This window comes from Rissa tridactyla, chromosome Z, assembly GCF_028500815.1.
Source record: "Rissa tridactyla isolate bRisTri1 chromosome Z, bRisTri1.patW.cur.20221130, whole genome shotgun sequence".
Taxonomy (NCBI): Eukaryota; Metazoa; Chordata; class Aves; order Charadriiformes; family Laridae; genus Rissa; species Rissa tridactyla.
The window spans coordinates 12,583,894-12,596,250 of record NC_071497.1 but is presented as its reverse complement, the minus strand read 5'-3'; the positions used below and the strand labels follow the sequence as shown (position 1 = coordinate 12,596,250).

At 46.0% G+C, this 12,357-nt stretch overlaps 1 protein-coding gene across 2 annotated transcripts in view; it reads right to left on the bottom strand.

Annotated features, from left to right (window-relative positions):
- Nucleotides 1-7,458: 7,458 nt before the first annotated feature.
- MUSK (muscle associated receptor tyrosine kinase) overlaps nt 7,459-12,357 on the bottom strand; it is a 55,016-nt gene continuing 50,117 nt past the window's right edge. For both annotated transcript variants that reach the window (XM_054186931.1, XM_054186930.1), the window contains one exon: nt 7,459-12,015. In XM_054186931.1, the coding sequence (XP_054042906.1) occupies nt 11,339-12,015 (677 nt within the window). In that variant the 3' untranslated portion in view covers nt 7,459-11,338. The remainder of the gene's footprint in view (nt 12,016-12,357) is intronic.

Here is a 12,357-nt window from a genome sequence, read left to right as displayed (position 1 = left end):
TCTTTGCTCACCAGCAGACAGACTATCCGGCTTTGTATGAGCCTCAAATAATGAGTTGGCTGTGGTGGGTCTCGCAATATTTCCATTATGCTACTGTGGGTGTATGTTTGATGCCTCTGTTTGGACAGAATTAGGAAAATGGTTTTTAGACAAATCCATGCTTCACTGAACATTGCTGGGCTACTCACCATGGCTCTAAGGCCACCCGTTTGCTTGTTCATTCAGGCTGGAATTGTCCTAGGTAAAAATAAGGGAAAAGTGTCTCAATGGCCCCAGCACCCTTTGTCTGTCAGGTCTCCTATGGGGCCAGCACTATACCTCTAGTTGTCCTAGAACTGGCTTTCAAGTAGGTCGTGGGACTGATGGTTTGCCTGATAAGAGCCACAGGTTCCAGCTTCCCCTTCTCACCACCACAGGTTTAGGCGACAACTACCCGACCTAGAAAGGTGCTTTAGGTCTCCTTGTTTTTCCCACTTGCTCCCCATCTGCTGCAGGGATGAATGCTGCGTAACACGCGTTAGGGAGGCAGGGGACATGCAATTCCTCCTGTCATTTTGGCTTGGGATCCCCACAGCGTGAACCTGCTCTGGTGTAGGTGGCAGACGGCAGTGTTTTGACTGTATCAAAACATACATTTGATTTTAAAGAAGACAAACCTCACAGGAAGGGCTCTTCCCCAGACCTCACTGTAACCTGTTAATTCAGCGAGGCAGTGAATGCCAGGAGTCTATTCTTTATGACAGTACCTCTGAGGCAAGGGGAAAGGGGAAAGAGGGAGGAGGGAAATTTTCCTTGCCCATCTGCCACCAAAAGTATGCATCCCCCAAAAGACATTCCAGGGGCAGCATGGGGCTATTTGGATTCCCAGCTTGACAGAAATTACTATATCCGGAATTTGTCAAACTGCTTGGATCTGAGCACAAATTTGTCACCAGGAGATCTCTAATTACAGGCGGGAAGCTACCAGGGGAGGTCAGGCACAGATCACTCCTGTCTAACTCCAGCAGGAATATGGAGCAACTCAAAAAGCAGTGTTAATGTGATCAAAACTGTCTGGATTCACATCAGCATAGATGTTACAAATCTTTGCCTTGCATAACCACTGACATTACGAAAATCTCGCTGTCAACAGTGAGGGTGGCATTTTCAAGCATGCCCTGAGCAAGACAAATTCTCCTGCTGGCACCAAAATCAAGGGAAGTTCGGCGTCAAGGGCCAGCAAGCAGCACTGGCTGTGCAGGGGAAGGGCGAAGGACGAGTCTCATACTTCTGCCCCACTTTTCCTTCCCCAGGAAATGAAGTGGATCAGGAAATGATCCCGTCTGTATCCCACCATGCCTGTTACTTGGTAACAGCATCAAAATGTGTATTGTTGCTCAGCCAGGACAAATTACATTCCCTTGGAAGGACAGAAAAGCTATCCCAAGAGTAGTCATCTCTGTCCTGGGGTGCGTCACGGCTGTCGTCCTGCAGTATCACAGCGTCTCTGCAAGGCAGGTTTGCAGCAGAATGGTTTCACTACGAAAATGGCATGCCTACAAGCCATTCTCCTTCCTATAGCTCAGACAAGCGATGAGCCCAAAATGAATGCGAAGAGGCTTCTGGAAACGCGGGGATGTCCATGCCGGCGCTGGGGTTCACATCCTCACTGGGGCAGTGAGCGCTGGGATTGCCGGTTTTCTTGGCTGTGGGTGGAGCTGCCTGCCGATCCAGGGAGACATCTGCATCTGAATCATGGATTTCCTTGGAAAAAGACCTGCCCAGGGGAGACGAGGCAGCCAGCTGCTTAGGTCGACAGTTTTGAGATTTGGAACCAAAAGAATCGCAGTTGGCCACAACCACTTGAAGCAGGGAGTGATAGCTGGTTGTGAGTGAATGGAAACAGCACTTGCTGAGAAATGCCACTACTGAATGCTGTGTCGGTGTTTTACAAGCAACGGCGTTGCCAAATCTATGGGAAGAAAATTACTTGATCCTGAAATGTCGGTGCACCAAATCAGTCCATGGCAGGGGTAACCTTAGGGACAGGACCAGACTCCACAAGCCGGTGGGGTGTGCATCCAGCTTTCAGGACATGTTCCGCTATGGCTGGCTGAGAGGAGAGGGCTCCAAACCTCTGCTTTAACTTGGAAAATGGTCATGTGCAATCCCAGCCGGCGCAGTGGGATCTCCATGTCGGAGTCCCCCATTGCAGTACAGGCACTACACGGGCAGCTGTAGGACTTCAGCCCTGGCCTTTAGCAGTTGCCTCTGCAGATGAGCTTGGCCCCTTGCTCTGTATCTTCACAGAGATATACAGGGAACTCTTTGGGAGGGGAGTATCTTTGGGGAGGGACTCTTAATCAGGGAGTGTAATGATAGGACGACGGGTAATGGTTTCAAACTGAAAAAGGGTAGATTTAGATTACATATTAGGAAGGAATTCTGTACTGCGAGGGTGGTGAGACACTGGAACCGGTTGCCCAGGGAAGTTGTGGATGCCCCATCCCTGGAAGTTTTTAAGGCCAGGCTGGATGGGGCTCTGAGTAACCTGATCTAGTGGGAGGTGTCCCTGCCCATGGCAGGGGGTTGGAACTAGATGATCTGTAAGGTCCCTTCCAACCCAAACCATTCTGTGATTCTACGATTCTATGATTCTAGTCTATTTTTCATTACGGCTCCCACAGTTATTTCCGTTCAGTTTTTAGTACTGTTGCATCTTTGTCAACTGGAAACGTGATGAAGGCTTCAAAAATCATTGACACAAGTCAGTGGACAGCAACACTTCAAGTTACACCAGGAGGAGTTTTGATGATCCCCTTGGCCCTGCAAATCCACATAATGCATTTGCCTATTGAAGGGTGCTCGAATGTTGGTTCGGCAGGTATTATAGTGTTATCCAAGAGGCACCAAAACACTGCACAGAAGAACAGAAAGTTAATGTATGGTTTTTTCCAGTTGCATGCCTGTCAAGTTCAAACCAACAAAATATCCTTCAGGTAGGAGACATCTGTGGTTTGAACCCAGATTTTACAACCCATGCCCTTTTGCAAATGAATCTCACAATAGAAGTCATAAATCAGGCGTCGGAAGGTCAGACATTTGGTATCCTGACTCCAACAGTTGCCAGCAGATATTTTAAGAAAAGCATCAGATCAGGTCACACCTACATCCATAAAGTAAGGTTTTTGATCTGTGTTCCTCTAAAAGCTTCTAGAAAACAGCGCTGTAAGTCTTGAAACCATCAAATTTAATGAAAATTAGTGGGCCTTCCTTGTGTGAATTTGTGCGATCCCTTTTTTTTCCCTTTTTTTTTTCTTTAAATTTGTTCATACTTTTTACCACCTGCAGCCTCCTGTGCATGTAATTGTGCACTGTGTAAGATTTTTTGCTTCATTGTTAAGTTGGATGCCCCTTCATTCCTGTGCTGGGAGGAGCAGTGAACAGTTATCAGCCGCACTAAACTCTGCGGAAAGTTAGAAGGATTACTAGTAAGCCAGAGAGGATCCCCCAAAAGGATGAACTGGGCCTATTTTTTATTGTAGACAGAGATACTTTATTGTAGACACAGAGATATCTCATGTGTAAGATTTTAATCTAACATTGTATCTCAAGTTATTTTGAAAATCTTCTTCCTAACAGATAATCCTTTGTCTGGAGTGGCATAAAAGGGCAAATGTGTAGTAGCAGCTACTTGACTGCATGGTAGCAGTCCAAGAAAAATATTTGTGCAAGTCTTGCTGAGTCAGAGTATGCTTCCAAATGGGCAGTGTGTCCCTTTCATTGGCAGGATTTATTTCTTGCAAGCAAAATCCAATACCCCGTTGCCCCACACACTCAAAGGAAAGAGTGCGCCTCATCTGCAAAAGAGATAGCAACCCTGTTCAGCACAACGTGTACGTATCATAGAGTCATGTCTGCATGTGGTGTGTTACACGGTAAAATAGGTTGGCCAAAAACTTTATTGTTTTGTCTAGACAGGTGCCACCGGGTGCCAGACAGTATTTCACAATTTTTCACATCCTATATTAATGAGAGGACAGATCATTAGCATGCTTTGCTATTGACTTGAAGATCTCACATGCAAGACATACCGATATCAAGTCGTCTTATCCGCTCCCGTGCCAGTCCACGACTGTTGGACCGTGGTGTGCTAACAACGCCAAGCTATAAATCAGGCCAGTTTCTCTTGAAATGGAGCCGAGCAGCAGCCTAGCGGCTCGCAGATCCTCTTAGCAAACCTCATCGGGGGAGTAACGACACCCAAACGCAAGTGGCTTCGCATTGCTGGAGGTTTTGATCTGAACATTTTGTACAGTCCTGGCCAGGAGCTCTTTCTAAACAAGGCACAGCGTCCCAGCCCTACGGAGACTCACAGACGTACCACAGGTCAGGCACCTGCCTGGGGCAGGGGTAGCACCCATCTGAGCAGGGGCCACACAGCCAACATCCCTTTGCCATCGTAGGAATCAGAAACATGCACCTCGTCTGCTGGCACTGCCCAGCTCCGCAGACGTGACTCTGCGGTCAGATGAAAGCATCAGGAGAAGGGAAGAGGGGAGCAGGGCTGTCCTCCTGCTTTCCTTGAGAAGAGCACTAAATGTGGGGAGTTTGTGGTCTTGGAGCACCAGGATGGCTCACTGTGCTCCAGAGCAGGAGGAGCAATAGCAAAGGCACTGGGAGTAAATCCCAGCCAAATATGAGTGAATGCAGCACAGGAGCGAGCACGCCTGGTATTGCATCCCTTGGGAAAATGGCATGCTCCTCCAGCGAAGAACGCCCCGTTCCCTGCTGCCCTTTCCACGCAGAGATCCTGTGTCATTCCGCCTGTTCCCAGCCAGCCATGGGAAGTTCCTCCTCTTCACCGTAACCAAAGCCCGCCTGTTCTCCAGTGTCGCTACTATGAAGTTAGCGCTGCTTTAAATAAAAAGTTAAATTTAGCACAGCATGAGCTCACCATCCAGGAGAGTGAATAACCCCCATTCATTCACCCGGCTCTCCACGTTTCTGCACAGATCCCCTCTTCCATTAAGTTGTTTGTTTACATAAAAGTTTGCTAGCCTATATAAACTCGTGAGCTGTAACATCTCTTTTACATACAAGCCGTAGGGGAGGGCAGATAAACATATAAGTGTCTCAACGTGTTCACTCATGCCCAGTAGAAATGTGTAGTGTGGTTATCTCAGAGTCAAAGCAAACACATCATGCCTATAAATGGCATGAGACTTAAAGCACCCTAGCAGACAGAATAAAATATTTATTTAATGAACATAATCAATTAATTAATTGATTGCATGCTAGTCCAAATCTGTCATAAAACACCCTGTCTATCAGTTGCTGATGAACCACTTATTTACTTTATCCTAAATTTGCAGGATGATAGCAGGTGCTGTGTAAGCACAGAAACATGTCAGTGGTATAAAGTACTGCCTTCACTTCGGACTACTACTTCCTGCGCTGAGGAAAATTGTAGGTGCTGGCGTTAAGGGCAGCTTTGAGCTCCTCAGATATTACCCTTTACACAGTTAAAGCTGGCCACGGTACAGCCAGTATGGAGAGCTGCCTCTAGGGAATGCTTTTGGCTACATACAGCAGGACTGTATAAAAAAGTGAGTTTCTAAAGATTTTCTAGTGAATGAGCCCATATTTTCTCTCCTAAGGTTGAGAAACTTGAAAAACACCCATGACATTATTATGGCAGGTTCCTTGTCTTTGGTGGAGTTGGTAAATTGATGGGATTTTTCTTTTTTTCCCCTCTTGCTGATAAGAAACGGATCCTAGTCCTGCATTTGAGAACCACTGGCAGCCTCCGATTTCTTTATGAAATATGAAAAGCAGCTTCATATTTACTTCTGAGCTCCACACCAGCAGCAGAGAGGGCCAGCAACTCCTACATCACCACGATGCAGAGAATTTGCAAAGGCCTCTTAGAACCTCAGGTGTCCTTTGAGGAAGCAAGATGTCATTACGTCCAGCTGAAGATAAGTTTTAAACCAAATGGAAATGGATGAAGTGAAGGTTTTGAAAGACACAACAAGAAATTTGCCCCAGGGGCTGACTGAAACCTCTTTCTCCGCCTGCACAAAGTGTCCTTCCTTATCCTGTCCCTTCCCATACACACACACAAAAACACAGGCAGATGCATTCACGAGAACACAACCGAAAGCCAAGGAAATTTAAATAATCCATTATACGCCTCTGCTCTCCCCAGCCACACGTTATTCAAATTGCTTCACGTGGGATGGCCAACGTTACTGCCATAATACCCAAAATACTGAGGGTGACTCGTGACGCTGGGGACATCCGCTTGTGCTGGCCGGTTCAGCTGATCACAGAGGGGTTTGGAGGGAGGGGACCCTGGCAGCGATCGTGCTGCTGAAGACGACAGGTTCAGTCAAAGGGTCAGCCTTTTAGGCCGGGCTAAAAAAAACATGTCTCCAAAGACTCAAAAACCACTTGGTTTTTTGACAGGAAAAAAGGGTCCCACTTCTCCTTGCACCTTGAAAAGAGGCAACCCTTTTAATATGATTAACCCCAATTGAAAGGACAAAAAAGTAACCAACTCTTTTACTAGCTCATTATTAACTTTCACAGTGAAGATAATGTTTTCAAAACACTTATTTTTTCTAAGATTTCAAGCAAGACTGTTTGCAGAAAATATTTTACATTGTATTGGACAAAAGAGAAAAGAAAGAATGCACTTCATGGTTCGCCTGGCTAATTGTGGTCAGGAAGTTTTGTTTTACTCCCACTCCCCAGTTCTAATTGTCCAATATTTGCAATGAATTTTAGAATAGTTAAAATTCCCATAGATTTACTGAATGAGTTCATGTCCAAGAATCACGTGCAGAAAAAGCAGTTACGACTCTTCAGATAAACCCATCAGTGACAAACTCTTCTCCGCTGTGTTCTACGGACAGCAAACTCAATCGCCTTTTGACTTTGTACCGCACTTCAATTCCCAGCACATCTAGGTGTGAGATCAGAATCCAGGCACAAATGCCAGCAGATATCAGGAGGGAGCAGCTATCATTCCCGTCTACGTGAGACAACATCCACATTGGGAAAGTGGTCACAGGACTCCAACCCACGGTGCTGTAAAAACCACCTTCTTTCTCTCCTCCTCGCATCATTAGCATCAGGACAGGGACCTGTCACGCTGGGAGCCCAGCACTCTCCCACTCTGACCAGGATGCCAAACTCCAAAACAGCCTCCTCCAGAGCAACCCAACCGTCTTCTTCGTTTGAAGCGTCTCATTCAGTCTATAGTCTCTTAATGCATCCCTGTAGCACCCGATTTAACTCATTGAAACAACACGCCTTTGAGCACACATAATAGGCTACTTTATAACTGCAATTGCCTGCCATATAACCATTGCAATATTAAAGTTGCAACAAAGCTTTTTTAATAAAATGAAATGCATCCATTTTCAGAAACAAATCTAGTGCTGCAAGAGGAAGAGAACAGAGAGCAGAATTAATATTTTCCTTTTCTGATATCTCTTTATTTTATAAAATATTGCACACATGAGTTACACAGGTTAATGAGAAATGTACATCTCTGCTTGGGATGTCTTTCAAAGCCATCATTTGTGAAATCTATAACAATCAAACAATCACAGAATAATAATTATTGTATACCCTTGGAGAAATGAGACCAGACAGTTGAGTTTAGTCCACAATACATTTGAGAGGCAACTCCTCTAAACCAAATTTGATCATATTGCAGGCAGTGTCTAAGCAAGTATGGAATTTATGCTTTTCACATGCATTTTAAATACAACTGTTAAACAAAGTCACAGGAACGTGAGAGGATTTCTGTGGTGTTTGGTTGATGAGATTGTTGCAGAATGTCATCCAGGATAAAGCTGTATATGTGCTGCAAATGCTCTAGTCCAGGCACTTGCAGAGGGAATGGGTACATCAAATGTGCTGCAAATCCCCTTCTTCTCCTCAGAGTTCTCATCCAGTGTCACTGACTGCCATCAGTGGGAATGGGAACTGAAGCACCAAAAATGTTCATTTTTGGTTCATCCTCTTTCTCTGCATAAGTTACAAATCCAAACTTGAGACTGAAAAATATTTTTCTTTACAAATTAATTTTTGAGTAACAAATTCTCCATTGTCTTCTACTCTCTCACAATCCCTCTGTATACTCCCATTCAAAATAATTTGAGTTATGACATAGTTGTACAAAAAAGTCTAGAACTCTCTGGAGTAGCACACTGTATAACATACACTGAAGAAAGCAGAAGTCTAAAACAAAAGAAGGAGAAAAGAAAGCTGTAAAAGAAGGCAAATTGTGAAAGCAATTCAACCTCCAGATTTTAGCAAACTGAAAAGTGTAAAACAGGAGGAAACTATTAGGGTAAAATCCAGCTACACGCCAAGGCAGCAAGTCTGTCTGCCATCTAATCCTCAAAGGACATCACCATTTAGGTGCTAAGCCTTCATGCTGGATCGCAACGCGGAAGCAATTATCATCCTTGGGGAGCATGCTGCAGAGAGCTTTTCTGTGAGTCAGTCTTGAAATTACCTCTTTCCTCTTACAACGCAGGAAGCATTTTCCATCCTGACCTGCAGTCACTCACTACCACACATTTCAATGAATGTTTATAATGCAAAAGCTGGAATGCTGGACAAAGGAAAAACAAATTTTCCATTCTTATATAACTGTAGGCCCACATTGACCTGAACATGGTGTTACTGAGAGAAGGATTTGGGCTACGAAAGTGCAGTGAAAAGGGATACTCTTCTGAGTTTGTGAGAGTCTCTCTTCCACAAAGAAAGTGAAACTTCTTCATAGCACATGACAACACAGGCATCTAACTTCATCCCACATGGAAACAAGAAGAAAATCATGATCATGGTTTCTAAGCAGCCTAGCTGGGGGAAATGGAAGGTGAGCAACTGAAGCCAGCACTGGTATCCTAGAATGCAGAAAGGCAGACTGTCCTTTGGGCTGTACGTGGGTGTGTTTGTTCACATTAGCACGTGATACAGCTTTTGCAACCTGTCCTTGCACCCTTTGCCTGGCGAAAGATACTTTCCAGACTAGGAGGAGGAGCTGGGTACCTGGACCCACACCTCTACAAGACCAGCAAGGTCTGGCCCTGCTCTTGCTAAAGAGAGTGACAAGACCCCTTCTGCCGCAGGGCTCTTGAATTTGCCCCCTCTGTTACAGAGATGGAGCCACTGCTGGGCCGCGCACTGGGGCACAGCTCGGCAGAGGCTGCAGGCACCTCCGCACAGCCAGGGATGCAGCTCACCCTCATCCCTCCAGACTCTTCTCCTCACTCCTGCTGCCACAGAGCAGGGAGGACAGCCAGTTAGCCGACAAAACCTAACAGAATTTAACGCTGAAGACTGTGAGGTGGCCATAATGTGGTAACGGAGCTATGTAAGGCTCTCCAGTAAATACTTTATTTAAAATGAGGGGTTTGGTGTTCTCGGAGGGTGGGAGAGGTTACCATCCAGACCTCAGTAAACTGTTGTGTCATGGTAGCATGATGGCAGGACTGCTAAATGAGTAAGACAGCACTGGTCATTTTGTGCTCACTGTGCTGATATCCAAGCATTTTTAGCGTTTCAATGTTTTGCAGCCCAAGCAGAGCTTCCTCTTTCTTCCCACTGTTTTGGGTGGTTGCAAGTTCGTTGCTTCAAGTGAAATTGACATGAGTGGTCTGAATTTCCTACCACTAAACTACACTTCTTGTGGCTGCAACTAGAATAAACTATTGTTATTAAAAAAAAAGAAAGATAAAGTTATAATGTAGCAGAGACTAGTTCACATTACAGGGAAACAGCAGAGGAAGGCACATGCTTTCCAGTTTTGTCCTTCATAACAGTTGGCAGAGCAAGCTTACCTTTCAGAAACCAAACCTGGTAGCCCTACAGATGGCTGCTCTCCATTGCTGGTTCTTGGATAGACTCAACCAGTGTGTCCCAGTTACAGAAGCCACACCAACCACTCACTGGTGCTCCTGCTCTATGGGTATAATGCACATCCCTGCCTCCAGCTATACTTCGTATCAGCGATGAGGCTCTGGGAAGACTGCTCCTCACTGCCCAAGGTTCTAAAAGGTAAAACTTGTCCTCAGAGGAAAACAATTTTCTCTGGCACTGAAGTATCCATTACAATTTGGAGAACTTTTAGTAGAGAAACAACGTTTGGCATTTGGAGGTGGGCTGTGGATCACGTGTAGCTGAGGCAGTCTCATCTTTGCCCTGCGGATGCATAGTCTGGCCAGCAAAAGTTGCAATGGGGTTTACAGGGATTAGGAGATGTTGTAAGGAAAGGAAAACCAGAAGTAGGAGGCAACAACAGGAAGGGAAAAAAGAAGAGAAATAAGCAACTTAACCTGACACATTTCTGCAAGAGGCGCTGCATTTCTCCCTGCTCTTGGCACAGAGAGGACCATGATGCAGGCAGAGGCAAACAAATATGCCTTGCAGACCTACCAGGTGCAGGACAAGGTCTTTGGGCTGAATTTCTCCTGTAGCACCAAATGGCTCTGTTGCAGGGGAAGGCAGGCAAGATGGGATGCAATGCTTGAGGCAAGATTTTGGGGGATCTTAACGACCATCAAATGAACCTCACTGTGGACTTCCTAGTTTTGAAAACGTAAGGCTCCATGTTCAACAAGAGTTTGCTCATTCGTGTAACGTGAGATGCGGGTGACTGCCAGCGATCCTGCAGGCTCCTGTTTTGACTCTGTGAATGTTATGTTCATGAGTGTCAAAGAAGAGGTGGAAGTTAAAAGGAAAAAGAGAGTGGCTTGTGGCTTATGGCTTCAGAAACATCTTTTCTACAAAAGTAAGTGAGTATGAAGAAATAAAAGAGTAAACAATATCCCCAAAAAGATTGAATTCTGCAATCTTTTTTGTTTGGTTGGTTTTTTGTTTGGTTGTTTTTGTATTTTTTAAATAATACTTGAAGACATATAAGGAAGGGAAAAAAAAGGTAAAAGCCAAGAGCCTAAATGCAGAAGGATATGGAGGGACATATTAGGAAGGGAGGTGCTGCCAGAGAAACATTGGTTTGCTTTCCCTGGGGAACTCTGTGCTCCTGGAAATGCCTAATATAGGTACTGAGTTAGCACAGCCAGCACCCTCACCAACCCAAGGAGTCTAGGCTTGGTGGCCAGGGGTCAGCCTTGTGGTTTGGGAGGTACAGTCCCTCCAGGGAGTTGTAGTCTACCATAGCGGGGTGCAGTCCACACTTCTTGCTTGGCAGAGGAACAGGCTGTTTCTCCTCTCTCTAAATTGGGGCTTTGCATGGAGCCGCTGCCTGGGGGCCCATAAGCCCATTCAAGTCAGTCTAGACAGGTGGACTTGGAGGACCCCCGAGCCATATCTCTCAGACCGATGGGTTGGCCACAGCCCTCTCGTACATGCGCTCCAAGATGCGGTGGATGCTGGTAAAGCCTGGCCGGTCAGCGGGCAGCTTGCTCCAGCAGAGGCGCATCAGGTTGTAGAGCTCCAGGGGACAATTGTCTGGGCAGGAGAGGACATTCCCATCCCTCACATAGTAGATGACCTCCTCATGAGCCATCCCATAGTAGGGCTGCATGCCATAGGAGAAGATCTCCCACAGCACCACCCCATAGGCCCACACGTCAGACTCTGTGGTGTAGCGGTTGTAGAAAATGGACTCAGGGGGCATCCAGCGGATGGGGATGGCGTCATTCTCATTCGCTTTGTAATAGTCAGCTGAATACATGTTCCTTGAGAGACCAAAATCAGCAATTTTGACCACCATGTTCTCCCCCACCAGGCAGTTCCTGGTAGCCAAATCCCGGTGGACAAACTTGCGCTCAGAGAGGTATGCCATGCCGGAAGCCACCTGCTTGGCAATGCAGAGCTGGCTGGTGCAGCACAGCGCCAAGGGGTTGGGGAGGCGGATCCGTGCATCTGGGCTACTGTGCACCAGGCTGCAGAGGTTGCGAGGCGAGCGGTCACGCAGGTACTCGTTGAGATCCCCGTAGGCCATGTACTCAAACAGCAGGCACATTGGTTTCCCAACAGCACATACACCTGGAAGAAGATAGATGCACCTTGCAGGTCATTTGGGGAGCAAAGAAGGTTCTGTTGTGCAAAACCAAAAAAGTCCAAAAATACTTACACAAAGGGGATACTTTCAAGAATACATGAAGGGACAGCAAGAAGGTGAAGCAGGCAAATACCATCAAGTTTACATGCATTCCTTTCTGTGTTTGAAGCTCCTTCACCAGAGATCTCATGCTGAGCTCTGTGGGATTTGCTAACAAGTCATGCAGTTGTCTGATTTGTCTGGACGTCCCAGGAAAAAGTTACACTTTTGGAGCTATGTTTAATTAAAAGCCCAATCCTGCTTAAGTTAGCATTAACGGAACTATT